This window comes from Salmo salar, chromosome 01 (assembly GCF_965601325.2).
Source record: "Salmo salar chromosome 01, fSalSal1, whole genome shotgun sequence".
Lineage (NCBI taxonomy): Eukaryota > Metazoa > Chordata > Actinopteri > Salmoniformes > Salmonidae > Salmo > Salmo salar.
In genome coordinates, this window is record NC_138291.1 from 81,879,446 (window position 1) to 81,895,839 (window position 16,394).

The following is a 16,394-nucleotide window of genomic DNA, read 5'->3' on the forward strand; positions in this document are numbered from 1 at the left end:
AGGGTAAAAGGAATATTGAAGAAGGAAGGCAATCACTCCATTTTGCAACGCCATACCCTGTGGACGTCGCTTATTTGGAGCCAATTTCCTCCTACAACAGGACAATGACCCAAAGCACAGCTCCAAACTATGAAATAACTATTTAGGGAAGAAACAGTCAGCTGGTATTCTGTCTATAATGGAGTGGCCAGCACAGTTACCGGATCTCAACCCTATTGAGCTGTTGTGGGAGCAGCTTGACCGTATGGCATGTAAGAAGTGCCCATCAAGCCAATCCAATTTGTGGGAGGTGTTTCAGGAAGCATGGGGTGAAATCTCTTCAGATTTCCTCAACAAATTGACAACTAGAATGCCAAAGGTCTGCAAGGCTGTAATTGCTGCAAATTGAGGATTCTTTGACTATAGCAAAGTTTGAAGGACACAATTATTATCTCAATTAAAAATCGTTATTTATGACCTTGTCAACGTCTTGACTATATTTCCTATTCATTTTGCAACTCATTTCATGTATGTTTTCATGGAAAACAAGGACATTTCTGAGTGACTACTATGAATTAATCTATTGGATTATCTATTGGGTCAAAGAGAGAATTTTGATGATTCAAATGATGCTATGTGTCAACAGATTATGGTCTACTGCAGTTTTACAGTGGGACTACCAATTTTTATAGCCGTTGAATGTTCAGATATACTGTATTCATCATCTTTATTTAGGCTATATCTACGTTATTAACTCAATGTGGTGAACGTCGGCATGCCAGATATGGAAGACAATAACTTTCCACTGCGGATGTTAAACTTCTTACGAAGACGTCTGGTTTCAGGAAATAATGACGCATATATGGGCAGGGTTTGGAGACATTCAACAGCACGATTAAGTGTATTTAAGAATATTCACACAGAGGTTATTCTTTAAAGGATATATTGACGTCTTCTCATTACAAAGGAAATAATGAAGGGACTACTGAATTTGAAGATCTGTCTGACACTGGCTGTTATTTTCTTTCTCGCAGATAACGGATTTGGTAAGTAGCCTATTCAAATAAATAATAGGCTATATCAAATGTTTGGATTAGCCACATGTTGGGTTCTACAGTATTTAACTGTTGAGAAAAGTAAGTAGGTGTAGTTACGGATTTGTAACAATAACATTTATGTTGATTAATTCATGTTGAAAACGTATCTGAACTTCTGCTATCAATTTGATGTCTGCTTTTGGCACGCTTGACAAAATACCCTAGGTTGCTGACAAAATGTCACGAAACCGCGTCTGTGTATTTTCTGTCTGAAGGATATCTTTTTCACTACCAGAATAAAGTATGAGTAAGAGTATTAAAACATTTGAAGAACCACAAATTAGAACAATGCACATGTTGCTTATAACTTTAATCTGCCATTTAAAAGGGGTGGTTGCATAAGTGAAAGTGTAATTTGATCGGAAACGTTTTATTTTAATGGGTCCTTATTACAGCGTAATTACATATGGAATTAACCTAACAATTATTGTAATTACTTGTAATAATTCATAGTTACACTGTAATAACAATATGTAACTGTTGGTAATTGCAGTCTGTAATTACAGAGGTATAACAATGAATGCATGTTACCCAAGCGCATACACACACGTTTTTATAGCCTAGATTCAATCAGACAAGTACATATATAATCCATTTTAATTTCATATGATCTCTTTGGGCCTAGGCTTTGTAAATATTTGTCCTATCACTTTTAATATGTATTACCTTTTAATGTGGCATAAACACAACCAGTCATAGTGTTTTCATCTGATTGTCAAACAATCACTTCAAAAAGGCTCTCCTGTAGGGTACCAGCGCATGTTCGTCCACGCATTGTGCTCCTGCAATTTGATGAATGGAAAGAGACATCCGTCACAAAACACCCAAACGTGTATTGTAATGACATTCTGCAATTGTCATTAGGTTTACACAGCCTGCATTGATGCAACCACAGCTGTCCAAGCGCGTCTCGGTCGTTGCCACTTATCTCCGCTTGTCAAAATGTAATTTTTTTAATGTGGCTGACATGCGGTAGTGTTAAATAATGGTGTAAAATAGCCTATATTTTTCATGTGATTTTGTGTTAATTATTGTGATAGGCTCACGTTTTACCGGTACAGCACACCCCCAATATTTATTTTTTCCGTGATGCTGTACCAGACCATACCGGCTTACTTTCACCCCTGGTTATGGTTAAACTTGTGAAATAGTCAATCGTAATTGCCAAATTGTAAGCCTATTAAGCTTGGTTGAATAATGGTTTATAAATGCACTTAAAATGATCATAAGATAAACTCTTATTCCATCATGTAACCTTGCAAGGGTTTCGCTGTTGAGGAGCATTATCACTTTTTAATGGGATGCATTGGTGCAATTATTTATTTATCCCAGGAATTAAGGCATCATGTCAAGATTTGCCTATCTGTGCAACACGCTCGAAATAAGAATGACCTCGAACATGTCGAACGTGTTGACACTGGCGTCATGTGACAGTGCGCAGAGAATATTGTCGAGTAGGTCAGTGTGCAAATGCCACTTTTAAAACAACTGGGAAATCTCCGGAACTCGGAAAAAAATTATCTCTGACTGGGAAAATTGTTTTGAAAGGTCATCCAATTTAGAATTCCGAGTCGGAAACTCTGGCATCTTTCCAGAACTCTGACTTTCCGACCTGACGTCATGATTTGATCTGGTTTTTCCGAGGTCCCAGGTGTCTTGTAAGCACCAAAAATCCAGACATGAAAGAAACAAAGTGTTGTAGGTCAAAAACATCAACATGAGAGAGAAAGTATAGTTTCCATGCAACTTATTTTGCTTTTTTGAACACATGAATTCTGCTGAATGATTTAGCATAGGTAGTTAGCTTGCTAGCCTAATGTTAGTTAGCTAACTGTAACTACCTAGCAAACGTTAGCTCATGTTTTTGTTTGACCTACCAACAAGGTTAGCTAGCTAGTTACCATCTAATATAGTTTTTTGGGGATTAGCTAGCATGCTAACCTTGAATAACTAGCTAGCTAAAGCTGTCAATTATGCTATGGTCGCTACTTGCTAGCTAACTAGCTAGCTAACGTTAGCTTGGCTCGATGGTCTTATCTTCCCTGAACCTTGGGTATAACGTGAGACACACCCAGCATGTTAGCTAGCTAGCTACTTGTGTCAACACACTATGAGTAACGTTAGTGCATTTTCAATGTAGCTAATAATTTAACACTAGATAATTTATCAGCACAGATAGAACAGTGAGACAGATATTTCACCGGATGTGTAATTGTGAAGCATCCGGTTGGCGTATCCACTCACTACCAGTAGCCAGCAGTGCGAGAAGATTGATTTTGGCCGACATTCTGATCATTTTCTCATCGATGAAACATTTGATCTCCTACAGTTTTCTGTTTCCAAAACTAGAATCTGTAACAAACAGATTGGACTGCGTTTTGTAGACTTTACTCTTGCCAAAGTGTAAAAAATGGAGTTGTTTAGAATGAGTGCAAGGGTGAATCGAGTAATTGCACACGCGCACTTCACAGAGTAGGCGTTCCCTAACGGAAATATGCAAATAAATGCTAGAATGCGCCAATAGGTTCTCACTAGCTTGTGCTTGTTCTGCCCTCTATGATTAATTTGCTCCAATTGGAAACGACAGACTCTGATCTATCTTGGGTTAGTTAAACAAATCTTTGTTATTAGTGTTAGCAAGCACTAATATGGCAAGTGGGATATCACAACAAACTAGCTAGGTAGTTAGGTAGGCCAAGCTATGCCTAAATCATAGAAATCATGATGAAGATAACCAGAGGTAATGGTGTCTATGCTAAATTGTCATATATATTCTTCTTCTCTACCACAGATACCTACAATTTATTTATTTATTTTTTATTTATTTTATTTCACTTTTATTTAACCAGGTAGGCTAGTTGAGAACAAGTTCTCATTTACAACTGCGACCTGGCCAAGATAAAGCAAAGCAGTTCGACACATACAACAACATAGAGTTACACATGGAATAAACAAACATACAGTCAATAATACAGTAGAGAAAAAAAAGTATATATACAGTGTGTGCAAATGAGGTAAGATAATGGAGGTAAGGCAATAAAATAGGCCATAGTGGCGAGGTAATTACGATATAGCAATTAAACACTGGAGTGATAGATGTGCAGAAGATGAATGTGCAAGTAGAGATACTGGGGTGCAATGGAGCAAAATAAATAAATACAGTACGGGGATGAGGTAGTTGGATGGGCTATTTACAGATGGGCTATGTACAGGTGCAATGATTTGTGAGCTGCTCTGACTACTGGTGCTTGAAGTTAGTGAGGGAGATAAGAGTCTCCAGCTTCAGCGATTTTTGCAGTTCGTTCCAGTCATTGGCAGCAGAGAACTGGACTATAAGGTCTCTGCTTACAATAAAAAAACAGATGAAGACAAAGACAGTTGTCAGTTTCCATTTTGTAATGTTAAAAAGGGAAGAAAGAGACAATCCTGTTTTTCTAAATTATCTGTCTAGGCCAGTGTTTCCCAACTCCAGTCCTCGAGTACCCCCAACAGTATTTACATTTTTATTGAAGCCCAGGACAAACACATCTGATTCAACTTTTCAACTAATCATCAAGTCCTCTACCTCCCTTATCCTACCTCAGTTGCACACACTGTATATAGATTGTTCTATTGTATTATTGACTGTATGTTTGTGTATTCCATGTGCAACTCTGTGTTGTTTGTGTTGCACTGCTTTGCTTTATCTTGGCCAGGTCGCAGTTGTAAATGAGAACTTGCTCTCAACTAGCCTCCCTGGTTAAACAAAGGTGAAATAATATAGATATATTTTTAAATTAGTTGAATCAGGTGTGTTTGTTTGGAGCTACAACAAACATGTGTAGTGTTGGGGATACTCCAGAACTGTAGTTGGGAAACAATGATCTATGCTACTCACCATACTGTAGGATACAGATTTATGTTATTGAGTAGGCCTATATCTTTGTTTCGTCTAATTAATAAATGTATTAACAATAAAAAAATCCTTATTATTATTATTTACTAGTTGAGGTACACCAAACCATTTTTGATGTACTCAGAGGACCGTTATTAGCATGTTTTAACCACTCCAATACAAATGGCAGATTATCAGATACTCAACAAGATTTCATTATTACTGACACAGGACCCAAGTGGTAAATATATTATCTATAATGTATTGTCCATGTAAAAAAAAATGTCTGATTAGGTATAAGGGCCTCCAATTGTTTAAATGGACTGGATCTTTATTAGACAAGTACTGGAAACAATAGAACACTATGAAAAATCTGGGAACCAGGCCTGGTATTCATAGCTGACTTTGAAAAGGCTTTTGATAAAGTACGACTGGAATTTATGTATAAATGCCTGGAATCTTATACAAGGGGTTAATAAAAACTGTCAAGAGGAGTAAAACAAGGTTGCCCACTATCAGCATATCTATTTAATATGGCCATCGAAATGTTAGATGATTAAAATCAGATCCAACAATAATATCAAGGGCCTGGAAATCCAGGTCTTAAAAACAAAGGTGTCATTGTATGCTAAAGATTCATGTTTTCTTTTAAATCCACAAATTGGATCCCTCCTCAGCCTCATAAATAATCTAGATACTTTTTCTAACGTCTCTGGATTCCAACCAAATGTATGATATGTTTACAATATTAAGTATTGAATCACAAAAAATTACAACTTTTACATTACCGTGTAGTTTACCGATAAAATGGTCTAAAGGTGAAGTGGACATCCTCGGTATTCATATCCCGAAAAAAAGAAATGATCTCATTACAATACATTTTAATAGAAAGTTTGTAAAAACAGATAAGATCGTGCAACCGTAGAATTGAAAATACCTGTCTATTTGTTGAAAAATCACCCTGATTAACTCTTTAGTCATATCCCAGTTTACCTATTTGCTTATGGCCTTGCCTACACCTAGCGACTTGTTTTTTTAAAATGATATGTGCAAGAAATATTCAATTTTATTAGGAATGGCAAGCCAGACAAAATTAAACGGGCCTATTTATATAATGAATATGTCACGACTTCCGCCGAAGTCGGTCCCTCTCCTTGTTCGGACTCCGTTCGGCGGTCGACGTCGCCGGCTTTCTAGCCACCGCCGATCCACTTTTCATTTTCCATTTGTTCTGTCTTTGTCTTATCACACCTGGCTTCACTCACCAATCACTTGTTTATTATTTAACCCTCTGTTCCCCATGTTGTATTTGTGAGTGATTGTTATTTTGTTACGTGGATTATTGTCAGGCGTTGTACTTTTGTTTTAGACCGTGTTTTTGGCACTTGTATGTGTTATGCGCTGTCATTTGGTAACCGGTATTAAAGTGTGTCTGTTTATATTACTCTGCTCTCCTGCACTTGACTTCGCCTCCCATATACACGCATTACAGAATATGAAATCAGAGGGTAGAAATTATTACATATAAAAAAATTGACCTCTAACTAAAGGCAACAGTCATTCTGGTCGCAGGTTCAGGAATGGTTGAAGAATTGCAACATTTACTTGGAGCTAACTCTGCAAATAGCACTGCTGGGTTAAAAAGTCATAGTAAAGGGCCTCCCAAGTGGCGCAGCAATCTAAGACACTGCGTCACTACAGATCCTGGTTCGATCCCAGGCTGTGTCATGGCCAACCAGGAGACCCATGAGGCGGCGCACAATTGGCCCAGCGTCGTCCAGGTTAAGTGAGGGTTTGGCCGGCCAGGTTGTCCATTTGTTTGTAGGTATTTTCACTTGGTAATGAGTAATAAGTCATTACATACAACATTGAGTGGCGATTTTGTAGATGGGTTGGTAATTATAGCCTAGTGATCCTCCAACCTTTGTAATCTCTGACTCCCAGTGCATCTGTCCAAAAGAGATTACAGCCTTGGGACAGTTATTACTGAATCAGATGCAGCTGAGAAGAAACTTAACACTAAATTGGTGAATTTAGTGGAAACTTGCCCATTTGTAACAAGCATTTGCTGTTACACATCTGTAATTACAGACTCCAATTACCACCAGTTACATGTTATAACAGTGTAACTATGAGTTATGACAATTAACTACAATACTTGTTACAGTGTAATTACACTGTAATAAGGACCCCTTATTAAAATAAATTTGTACCTTTTTGGTTTAAAAATACAAATAAGTTGACCTATATCAATTGTCGAATGCAGTAATGGTCCTGTCCAACAAAGACTTAAGCTGTAGGCTACCTATTATTTATATTTTTTCAAAAGCAATAATTTACTCACAGATTGCAAGAACAAGTATCCTGGCAAGAAATGGGCAAGCGTCTCAGAGCAGGAGTGCTGATCAGGTCCCCTCTGTCCACTGTGGTCTTAAAGGCATAACTGATCCCTAATCAGAACTCCTAGTCTGCTTGGTACATAAGGCCCCAGAAGAGTTTAGATAGAGCACGTGTAAAACTCATTCCACTAAGGGCCGAGTGTCTGCGGGTTTTCGCTCCACGCTTGTACTTGATTGATGAATTAAGGTCACTAATTAGTAAGGAACTCCCCTCATCTGGTTGTCTATAGGTCTTAATTGAAAGGAAAAAACAAAAACCCGCAGACACTCGTCCCTCCGTGGAATGAGTTTGACACCCCTGCCCTAAACCTTTTCAGGCCTATTGATTATGCACAGGCTGCAGGCATTATAATCAGCATCGAGATGTGTAGAAATGAATAACCTTAGTGTATGTAGATGACAATACCCTTTCAAGCACAACTACAACTTGATGGCTCGCAATAATCACTTCAATCAAGTTCCTTTAGGTTAACACTATAAAGCAAGTCACTGTGTCCTGTTACTTTGGTTCTAGACAAATATTTACCAATTTCTTGCTACAATAGCAGATACAATGGTTATAAGCATGTACAGGTAACTGCCAAAATCGAAGAAACACCAACATTGTAATGAATACTCAGGGAGAAAAAGGTGTAGATTCACACGCAGAGCATGGCAGATGTTTATTAAGCCTTCCCAGAAGGCAGGAATTGTGGTCACAGGCAGGCAATGGTCAAACACAGGTAGGCAGTCAAAAACAAGCAATACCTCACAACCATACAAACAGAAAGAACTGAACTAAATACGGAGCTGATGAGACCAGGTGAGAAACGAACACAGGTGAAATCGATGAACAAAAATGAAAGACAGGGCTACGTTCCAGAACACAAAGAAACAGGGCTTACGTTCCAGAACACAAAGAAACAGGGCTTACGTTCCAGAACACAAAGAAACAAGGCTACGTTCAAGAACACAAAGAAAAATAACACAAGTTTGACTAAGAAAAGAAAAGCAGAACCTTACAAACATAGTGTCTTAATAACGTGTTGGGCCACCACGAGCTGCCAGAACAGCTTCAATGCGCCTTGGCATAGATTCTACAAGTGTCTGGAACTCTATTGGGGGGATTCTTACACAATTCTTACACATTCTTACACAGGAAATTCCATCATTTGGTGTTTTGTTGATGGTGGTGGAAAATGCAGTCTCAGGTGCCGCTCCAGAATCTCCCATACGTTTTCAATTGAGTTGTGATCTGGTCACTGAGACACACACACACACACACACACACACACACACACACACACACACACACACACACACACACACACACACACACACACACACCATTTAAACCCTCGATGCTCCTTTCAGACCCCTATTTGCTTATTTCAAAGTCATTGATATCTCTTCTAACCATGGTAGGCGAAATAATGGGCAACTGGACATCTTTATGCAAGACCCTAAGCATGATGGGATTGTGGTGCCAGGACAACATTCTCTCCCTCAACGTGATCAAGACAAAGGAGATGATTGTGGACTACAGGAAAAGGAGGATCGAGCACGCCCCCATTCTCATCGATAGGGCTGTAGCTGAGCAGCTTGAGAGCTTCAAGTTCCTTGGTATCCACATCATCAACAAACTAACATGGTCCAAGCACACCAAGACAGTCGTGAAGAGGGCACGACAAAATCTATTCCCCCTCAGGAGACTGAAAAGATTTGGCATGGGTCCTCGGATCCTCAAAAGGTTCTACAGCTGCACCATTGAAAGCATCCTGACGGGTTGCATCACTGCCTGGTATGGCAACTGCTCGGCCTCCGACCACAAGGCACTACAGAGGGTAGGGCGTACGGCCCAGTACATCACTTGGGCCAAGCTTCCTGCCATCCAGGACCTATATACCAGCCAGGCGGTGTCAGAGGAAGGCCCTAAAAATTGTCAAAGACTCCAGCCACCCTAGTCATAGACAGTTCTCTCTGTTACCGCACGACAAGTGGTACTGGAGCGCCAAGTCTAGGTCCAAAATGCTTCTAAACAGCTTCTACCCCCAAGCCATAAGACTCCTGAATATCTAATCAAATGGCTACCCCCCCCCCCCCCCCCATTTTTCGCTGCTGCTACTCTCTGTTATTATCTATGCATAGTCACTTTAATAACTCTACCTACATTTACATATTACCTCAATTACCTCGACTAACCGGTGCCCCCACACACTGACTTTACCGGTTCCCCCTGTATATAGCATCGTTATTGTTATTTTACTGCTGCTCTTAAATTATTTGTTACTTTTATTTATTTTTTGTAGGTATTTTTCTTATAACTGCATTGTTGGTTAAGAGCTTGTAAGTAAGCATTTCACTGTAAGGTATACCTGTTGTATTCGGCGCCTAGGTAAGTAAGCATTTCACTGTAAGGTCTACACCTGTTGTATTCGGCGCATGTGACAAATGCATCAAATAACATCACATTTAATTTAATTTCATTTGATGTTACTCAGGAACCACACCTGGAAGCACCTGCTTTCAATATACTTTATATCCCTCATTTACTCAGTTTCCTTTATTTTGGCAGTAACCTGCATTTCATATTCAATAGGAATATTGTCCATGAAGATTCTCTGTCACAAATGAGTTATGTTTATATATTGTTATTCCCTTATGAAACACAGGTGCTCCAGCAAAAGGTAGATATATGTGGGTTAAGTGCAGGCCAGACACCAAGAATCCCAACTGTGAGACACAGAGGGGTCCCTGGATGGACTTGCCTGGGCCTCCTGACAGACTCCCTCCATTTGCAGTAAAGGATATGTAAGTATACGTCATTGCAAATGTATTTATCAGGAGACCAAAGCTTGATGGGCTATTGAATTTCAGAATTGAACATAATGTGATAGAATTGTCCTGACTAAGTTAGCTTCTTTGCTCCATTGTTTTTGATGAGATATGTCCCCATAAAGGATTGCAATAATAGACTTGATCAATAACATTTCAGAATTTTCAAGAATCATTATACAATTTCCTGTAGTAGGAAATGTTTTTTAATGACAGAATCAGTCTGGTAGTTGCGTACTGTGACTTGAATGGCCTCATATTATTTCTCATTCCGAGAGTGATGGTAGCATACAAGAAGTAAGCACTTTATTGACTTACTACTATGAGTTTAAACTACACTCTATGGTTCTAGATTATCCTGCTGAAAGTTGAGTGTTTAAACTACAAGCCATATGAATTAGGTGATCTAATTATACATGGGTGAAGGAGCACCCAAGCATTAATATCTGCATTAATTATATTACAGCAGACAGAAGAGAACAATATGTACTCAGCTCTGTTAAACATTTTCACTATTGAGGAAGCTAGACATTTGCTATCATATGGTTATTTGCTATCATATGGCCTAAGACAGCGCTTCCCCTTTAGTGGTTTAAGTCCTCAGCAAGACATTGTATCAGTTAGAAAACATCAGGACCCAAAAGGGTTGGATCTCACGAAACCCTCTTCCCTATACTGTAGGTCGCACAGAAAGGGCTTATCATTATAAATTCCCTCTAAGCATGTTAAAAAAAACATTGGCAAAAAGTCAGGAAATACTGTTTAATTATAAATGTTGTGTACTACGGTTGTTAAAAGTACCATGCAAACAGAAGCATCGGTAAGTTTACTAATACGTAATATCTGTACTTTACTATTTAAATTTTGGACAACTTTTACTTCACGACATTCCTAAAGAAAATAATGTACTTTTTACTCCATACATTTTCCCTGACAACCAAAAGTATTCGTTACATTTGGAATGCTTAGCAGGACAGGAAAATTGTAAAATTCACACACTTATCAAGAGAACAACCCTGGTCATCCCTACTGCCTCTGATCTTTACATTACATTTTTATATTTAAGTCATTTAGCAGACGCTCTTATCCAGAGCGACTTACAAATTGGTGCATTCACCTTATGATATCCAGTGGAACAACCACTTTACAATAGTGCATCTAAATCTTTTAAGGGGGGGGGGGGGGGGTTAGAAGGATTACTTTATCCTATCCCAGGTATTCCTTAAAGAGGTGGGGTTTCAGGTGTCTCCGGAAGGTGGTGATTGACTCCGCTGTCCTGGCGTCGTGAGGGAGCTTGTTCCACCATTGGGGTGCCAGAGCAGCGAACAGTTTGGACTGGGCTGAGCGGGAACCGTGCTTCCTCAGAGGTAGGGGGGCCAGCAGGCCAGAGGTGGATGAACGCAGTGCCCTTGTTTGGGTGTAGGGCCTGATCAGAGCCTGAAGGTATGTAGGTGCCGTTCCCCTCACAGCTCCGTAGGCAAGCACCATGGTCTTGTAGCGGATGCGAGCTTCAACTGGAAGCCAGTGGAGAGAGCGGAGGAGCGGGGTGACGTGAGAGAACTTGGGAAGGTTGAACACCAGACGGGCTGCGGCGTTCTGGATGAGTTGTAGGGGTTTAATGGCACAGGCAGGGAGCCCAGCCAACAGCGAGTTGCAGTAATCCAGACGGGAGATGACAAGTGCCTGGATTAGGACCTGCGTCGCTTCCTGTGTGAGGCAGGGTCGTACTCTGCGAATGTTGTAGAGCATGTACCTACAGGATCGGGTCACCGCCTTGATGTTAGTGGAGAACGACAGGGTGTTGTCCAGGATCACGCCAAGGTTCTTAGCACTCTGGGAGGAGGACACAAGGGAGTTGTCAACCATGATGGCGAGAACATGGAACGGGCAGTCCTTCCCCGGGAGGAAGAGCAGCTCCGTCTTGCCGAGGTTCAGCTTGAGGTGGTGATCCGTCATCCACACTGATATGTCTGCCAGACATGCAGAGATGCAATTCGCCGCCTGGTTATCAGAAGGGGGAAAGGAGAAGATTAATTGTGTGTCGTCTGCATAGCAATGATAGGAGAGACCATGTGAGGATATGACAGAGCCAAGTGACTTGGTGTATAGCGAGAATAGGAGAGGGCCTAGAACAGAGCCCTGGGGGACACCAGTGGTGAGAGCGCGTGGTGCGGAGACAGATTCTCGCCACGCCACCTGGTAGGAGTGACCTGTCAGGTTGGACGCAATCCAAGCGTGGGCCGCGCCGGAGATGCCCAACTCGGAGAGGGTGGAGAGGAGGATCTGATGGTTCACAGTATCAAAGGCAGCAGATAGGTCTAGAAGGATGAGAGCAGAGGAGAGAGAGTTAGCTTTAGCAGTGCGGAGAGCCTCCGTGACACAGAGAAGAGCAGTCTCAGTTGAATGCCCAGTCTTGAAACCTGACTGATTAGGATCAAGAAGGTCATTGTGAGAGAGATAGCAGGAGAGCTGGCCAAGGACGGCACGTTCAAGAGTTTTGGAGAGAAAAGAAAGAAGGGATACTGGTCTGTAGTTGTTGACATGGGAGGGATCGAGTGTAGGTTTTTTCAGAAGGGGTGCAACTCTCGCTCTCTTGAAGACGGAAGGGACGTAGCCAGCGGTCAAGGATGAGTTGATGAGCGAGGTGAGGTAGGGGAGAAGGTCTCCGGAAATGGTCTGGAGAAGAGAGGAGGGGATAGGGTCAAGTGGGCATGTTGTTGGGCGGCCGGCCGTCACAAGACGCGAGATTTCATCTGGAGAGAGAGGGGAGAAAGAGGTCAAAGCACAGGGTAGGGCAGTGTGAGCAGGACCAGCGGTGTCGTTTGACTTAGCAAACGAGGATCGGATATCGTCAACCTTCTTTTCAAAATGGTTGACGAAGTCATCCGCAGAGAGGGAGGAGGGGGGGAGGGGGAGGAGGATTCAGGAGGGAGGAGAAGGTAGCAAAGAGCTTCCTAGGGTTAGAGGCAGATGCTTGGAATTTAGAGTGGTAGAAAGTGGCTTTAGCAGCAGAGACAGAAGAGGAGAATGTAGAGAGGAGGGAGTGAAAGGATGCCAGGTCCGCAGGGAGGCGAGTTTTCCTCCATTTCCGCTCGGCTGCCCGGAGCCCTGTTCTGTGAGCTCGCAGTGAGTCGTCGAGCCACGGAGCAGGAGGGGAGGACCGAGCCGGCCTGGAGGATAGGGGACAGAGAAAATCAAAGGATGCAGAAAGGGAGGAGAGGAGGGTTGAGGAGGCAGAATCAGGAGATAGGTTGGAGAAGGTTTGAGCAGAGGGAAGAGATGATAGGATGGAAGAGGAGAGAGTAGCGGGAGAGAGAGAGCGAAGGTTGGGACGGCGCAATACCATCCGAGTAGGGGCAGAGTGAGAAGTGTTGGATGAGAGCGAGAGGGAAAAGGATACAAGGTAGTGGTCGGAGATTTGGAGGGGAGTTGCAATGAGATTAGTGGAAGAACAGCATCTGGTAAAGATGAGGTCAAGCGTATTGCCTGCCTTGTGAGTAGGGGGGGAAGGTGAGAGGGTGAGGTCAAAAGAGGAGAGGAGTGGAAAGCAGGAGGCAGAGAGGAATGAGTCAAAGGTAGATGTGGGGAGGTTAAAGTCACCCAGAACTGTGAGAGGTGAGCCATCCTCAGGAAAGGAACTTATCAAGGCGTCAAGCTCATTGATGAACTCTCCAAGGGAACCTGGAGGGCGATAAATGATAAGGATGTTAAGCTTGAAAGGGCTGGTAACTGTGACAGCATGGAATTCAAATGAGGAGATAGACAGATGGGTCAGGGGAGAAAGAGAGAATGTCCACTAGTGAGAGATGAGGATTCCAGTGCCACCACCCCGCTGGCTCGATGCTCTAGGGGTATGCGAGAATACGTGGGCAGACGAGGAGAGAGCAGTAGGAGTAGCAGTGTCATCTGTGGTAATCCATGTTTCCGTCAGCGCCAGGAAGTCTAGGGACTGGAGGGTAGCATAGGCTGAGATGAACTCAGCCTTGTTGGCCGCAGACCGGCAGTTCCAGAGGCTGCCGGAGACCTGGAACTCCACGTGGGTCGTGCGCGCTGGGACCACCAGGTTAGAGTGGCAGCGGCCACGCGGTGTGAAGCGTTTGTATGGCCTGTGCAGAGGGGAGAGAACAGGGATAGACAGACACATAGTTGACAAGCTACAGAAGTGTTGTTTCTTGTATTATTGTCTCTTGTGTCTTTAGAGAACTGTTTCACTTTGATATCCTTTTTTTCTGTCCTGATTTTCTCTTTCTTTTCTTCTGTTAACTAGATATTCTGGTGATCTGAAAGACTCACTAAACACATGCTTCGTTTGTAAATAATGTCTGAGTGTTGGAACATGCCCCGGGCTATCCGTAAATTAAAATAAACAAGAACATTTTGCCATCTGGTTTGCTTAAAATAAGGAATTTGAAATTATTTATACTTAAGTATATTTTAGCAATTACATTTACTTTTGATACTTACGTATATTTCAAACCAAATACTTTTAGACTTTTACTCAAGTAGTATTTTACTAGGTGACATTCACTTTTACTTGAGTAATTTTCTATTAAAGTGTAATGAGTAGACCAAGGTGCAGCGTGGAAAGTGCTCATATTTATAGTAACTCTGAACACTCAAACAAAATAACAACCCAAGGAAACACGAACGTCACGTTCTGCAGGCTTACTGAGCTGTACAAAAACAAGATCCCACACTGAAGGAGGGAAAAAGGGCTGCCTAAATATGATTCCCAATCAGAGACAACGATAGACAGCTGCCTTTGATTGGAAACCATACTAGGCCAATCAAAGAAAAGAAAAAAAAGAAATTTGACACATAGAATGCCCACCCCATGTCACACCCTGACCTAACCAAACAGAGAAAAATGGCTCTCTCAGGTCAGGGCGTGACATAAGGTATCTTTACTTTTACTCAAGTATGACAATTGGGTACTTTTTCCACCACTCTTACTATGAAACAAATCCAATGTAGTGACTGGAGTAATAAGTGTTTCTTCACAGGTATTAGAGCAACTTTTTAATGTTTTACAACAGATTCATCTAAATGTGTTTATTTTCTAATTTACTTAGTTGATAATGTAAGCAAAGGAACACTATTTCAACAATATATTCTCTTCATAGAACGGTTTTAGAGTTATCACTCAGCCTTTCTTGTTAATCACTTTGTGAAATATTCTTGATTCAATGCACAATTCAACTGAATACGACTTAAGGCTCCCAGACAAAGGAAGCAGGGATGATGGGAGTGTAGAGACGCCCCAGCCTGTGCTGTAGTGAAAAATCACAGGAAGAGCTTAGAGGATGTAGACTGTAATGACTAATGGTCCTGTGCTTTTGTTTTTCTTCCAGAGTGCTGGAAGAGGGTGGCTCCGAGCTAGAGCAGTCAGGCGAGGGTTCTGACACTGGAATCCTCTTCACTGAGCAGGGCTCTGGCAACCAGTTGGCCAGTGCAGATGTGGACGGGATTGACTACTCTGACTTTGTTTACCCACAGAAAATGACCATGGATCAGGCTCTGCCTCCTGCTCGGGAATTGAAAGAGGATCACCTGATCCTGTAGCCTGCCAGAATGCAAAATATTGAAATGTTGATGTTAATCTGGTTGTGTAAAATGAATTGGCTCTTGCAACCTCTCAAGATTACAGTAGCACATGCTTTTTGACCCAGTTATTGATGCTTGGCTGTGTAAGATTGTATTTAATCTGATTTAGGTAACTGAAGTGTAGTTATTTTCCCATGGAACCAAAGAGATTAAATTAGTCTTCCGTGTGTTTTTTTCTGTATTTTTATTATTATTTGTAATACCAGCCAAGAATGTTAATAATTAGATTTTTAAACACGATTTTCAGGGGTATATCGTGCTTTTATTGTTTTACATTTTAGTCATTTAGCAGACGCTCTTATCCAGAGCGACTTACAGTAGTGAGTGCATATATTTGTTTACATTTTAGTACTGGTCTCCTGTGGGAATCAAACCCACAACCCTGGCATTGCAAGCGCCAGGGTCTACCAACTGAGCCACAATGAAAACTATATTATTCAGAATTTCCACGATGGTCACAATCTAACATGATATCATTCCACACTTGTATTTTCTCATCCGAGCAAAATGTTTTGACAATTTAAACGATTAAATAAACATATGTTTTAATCATCCAATGATTTATAACTCAAATACTGTTTTAGAGAGGATATGAGCTCCCTATGCTTCTGTAGCGGACATGAGTCG

General features: G+C 41.4%; 1 protein-coding gene across 1 annotated transcript; it reads left to right on the forward strand.

The window, feature by feature from the left end:
- Window positions 1-812: 812 nt before the first annotated feature.
- On the forward strand, window positions 813-16,324 carry LOC106612465 (uncharacterized). The gene is made up of 3 exons (XM_014213617.3): window positions 813-1,025; window positions 10,001-10,139; window positions 15,515-16,324. Exons 1-3 carry the CDS (start codon window positions 953-955, stop codon window positions 15,723-15,725), a joined length of 423 nt encoding a protein of 140 aa, XP_014069092.1. The 5' UTR covers window positions 813-952; the 3' UTR covers window positions 15,726-16,324.
- The last annotated feature ends 70 nt before the right edge of the window (window positions 16,325-16,394 follow it).

Excerpts from the sequence above, each read along its gene's own strand:
- LOC106612465 (XM_014213617.3), top strand. The coding sequence starts at position 953 with ATGAAGGGACTACTGAATTTGAAGATCTGTCTGACACTGGCTGTTATT. Across the intron at positions 1,026-10,000 it reads TCTCGCAGATAACGGATTTG|GTGCTCCAGCAAAAGGTAGA; the intron begins GTAAGTAGCCTA and ends TATGAAACACAG. Across the intron at positions 10,140-15,514 it reads CCATTTGCAGTAAAGGATAT|AGTGCTGGAAGAGGGTGGCT; the intron begins GTAAGTATACGT and ends TTTTTCTTCCAG.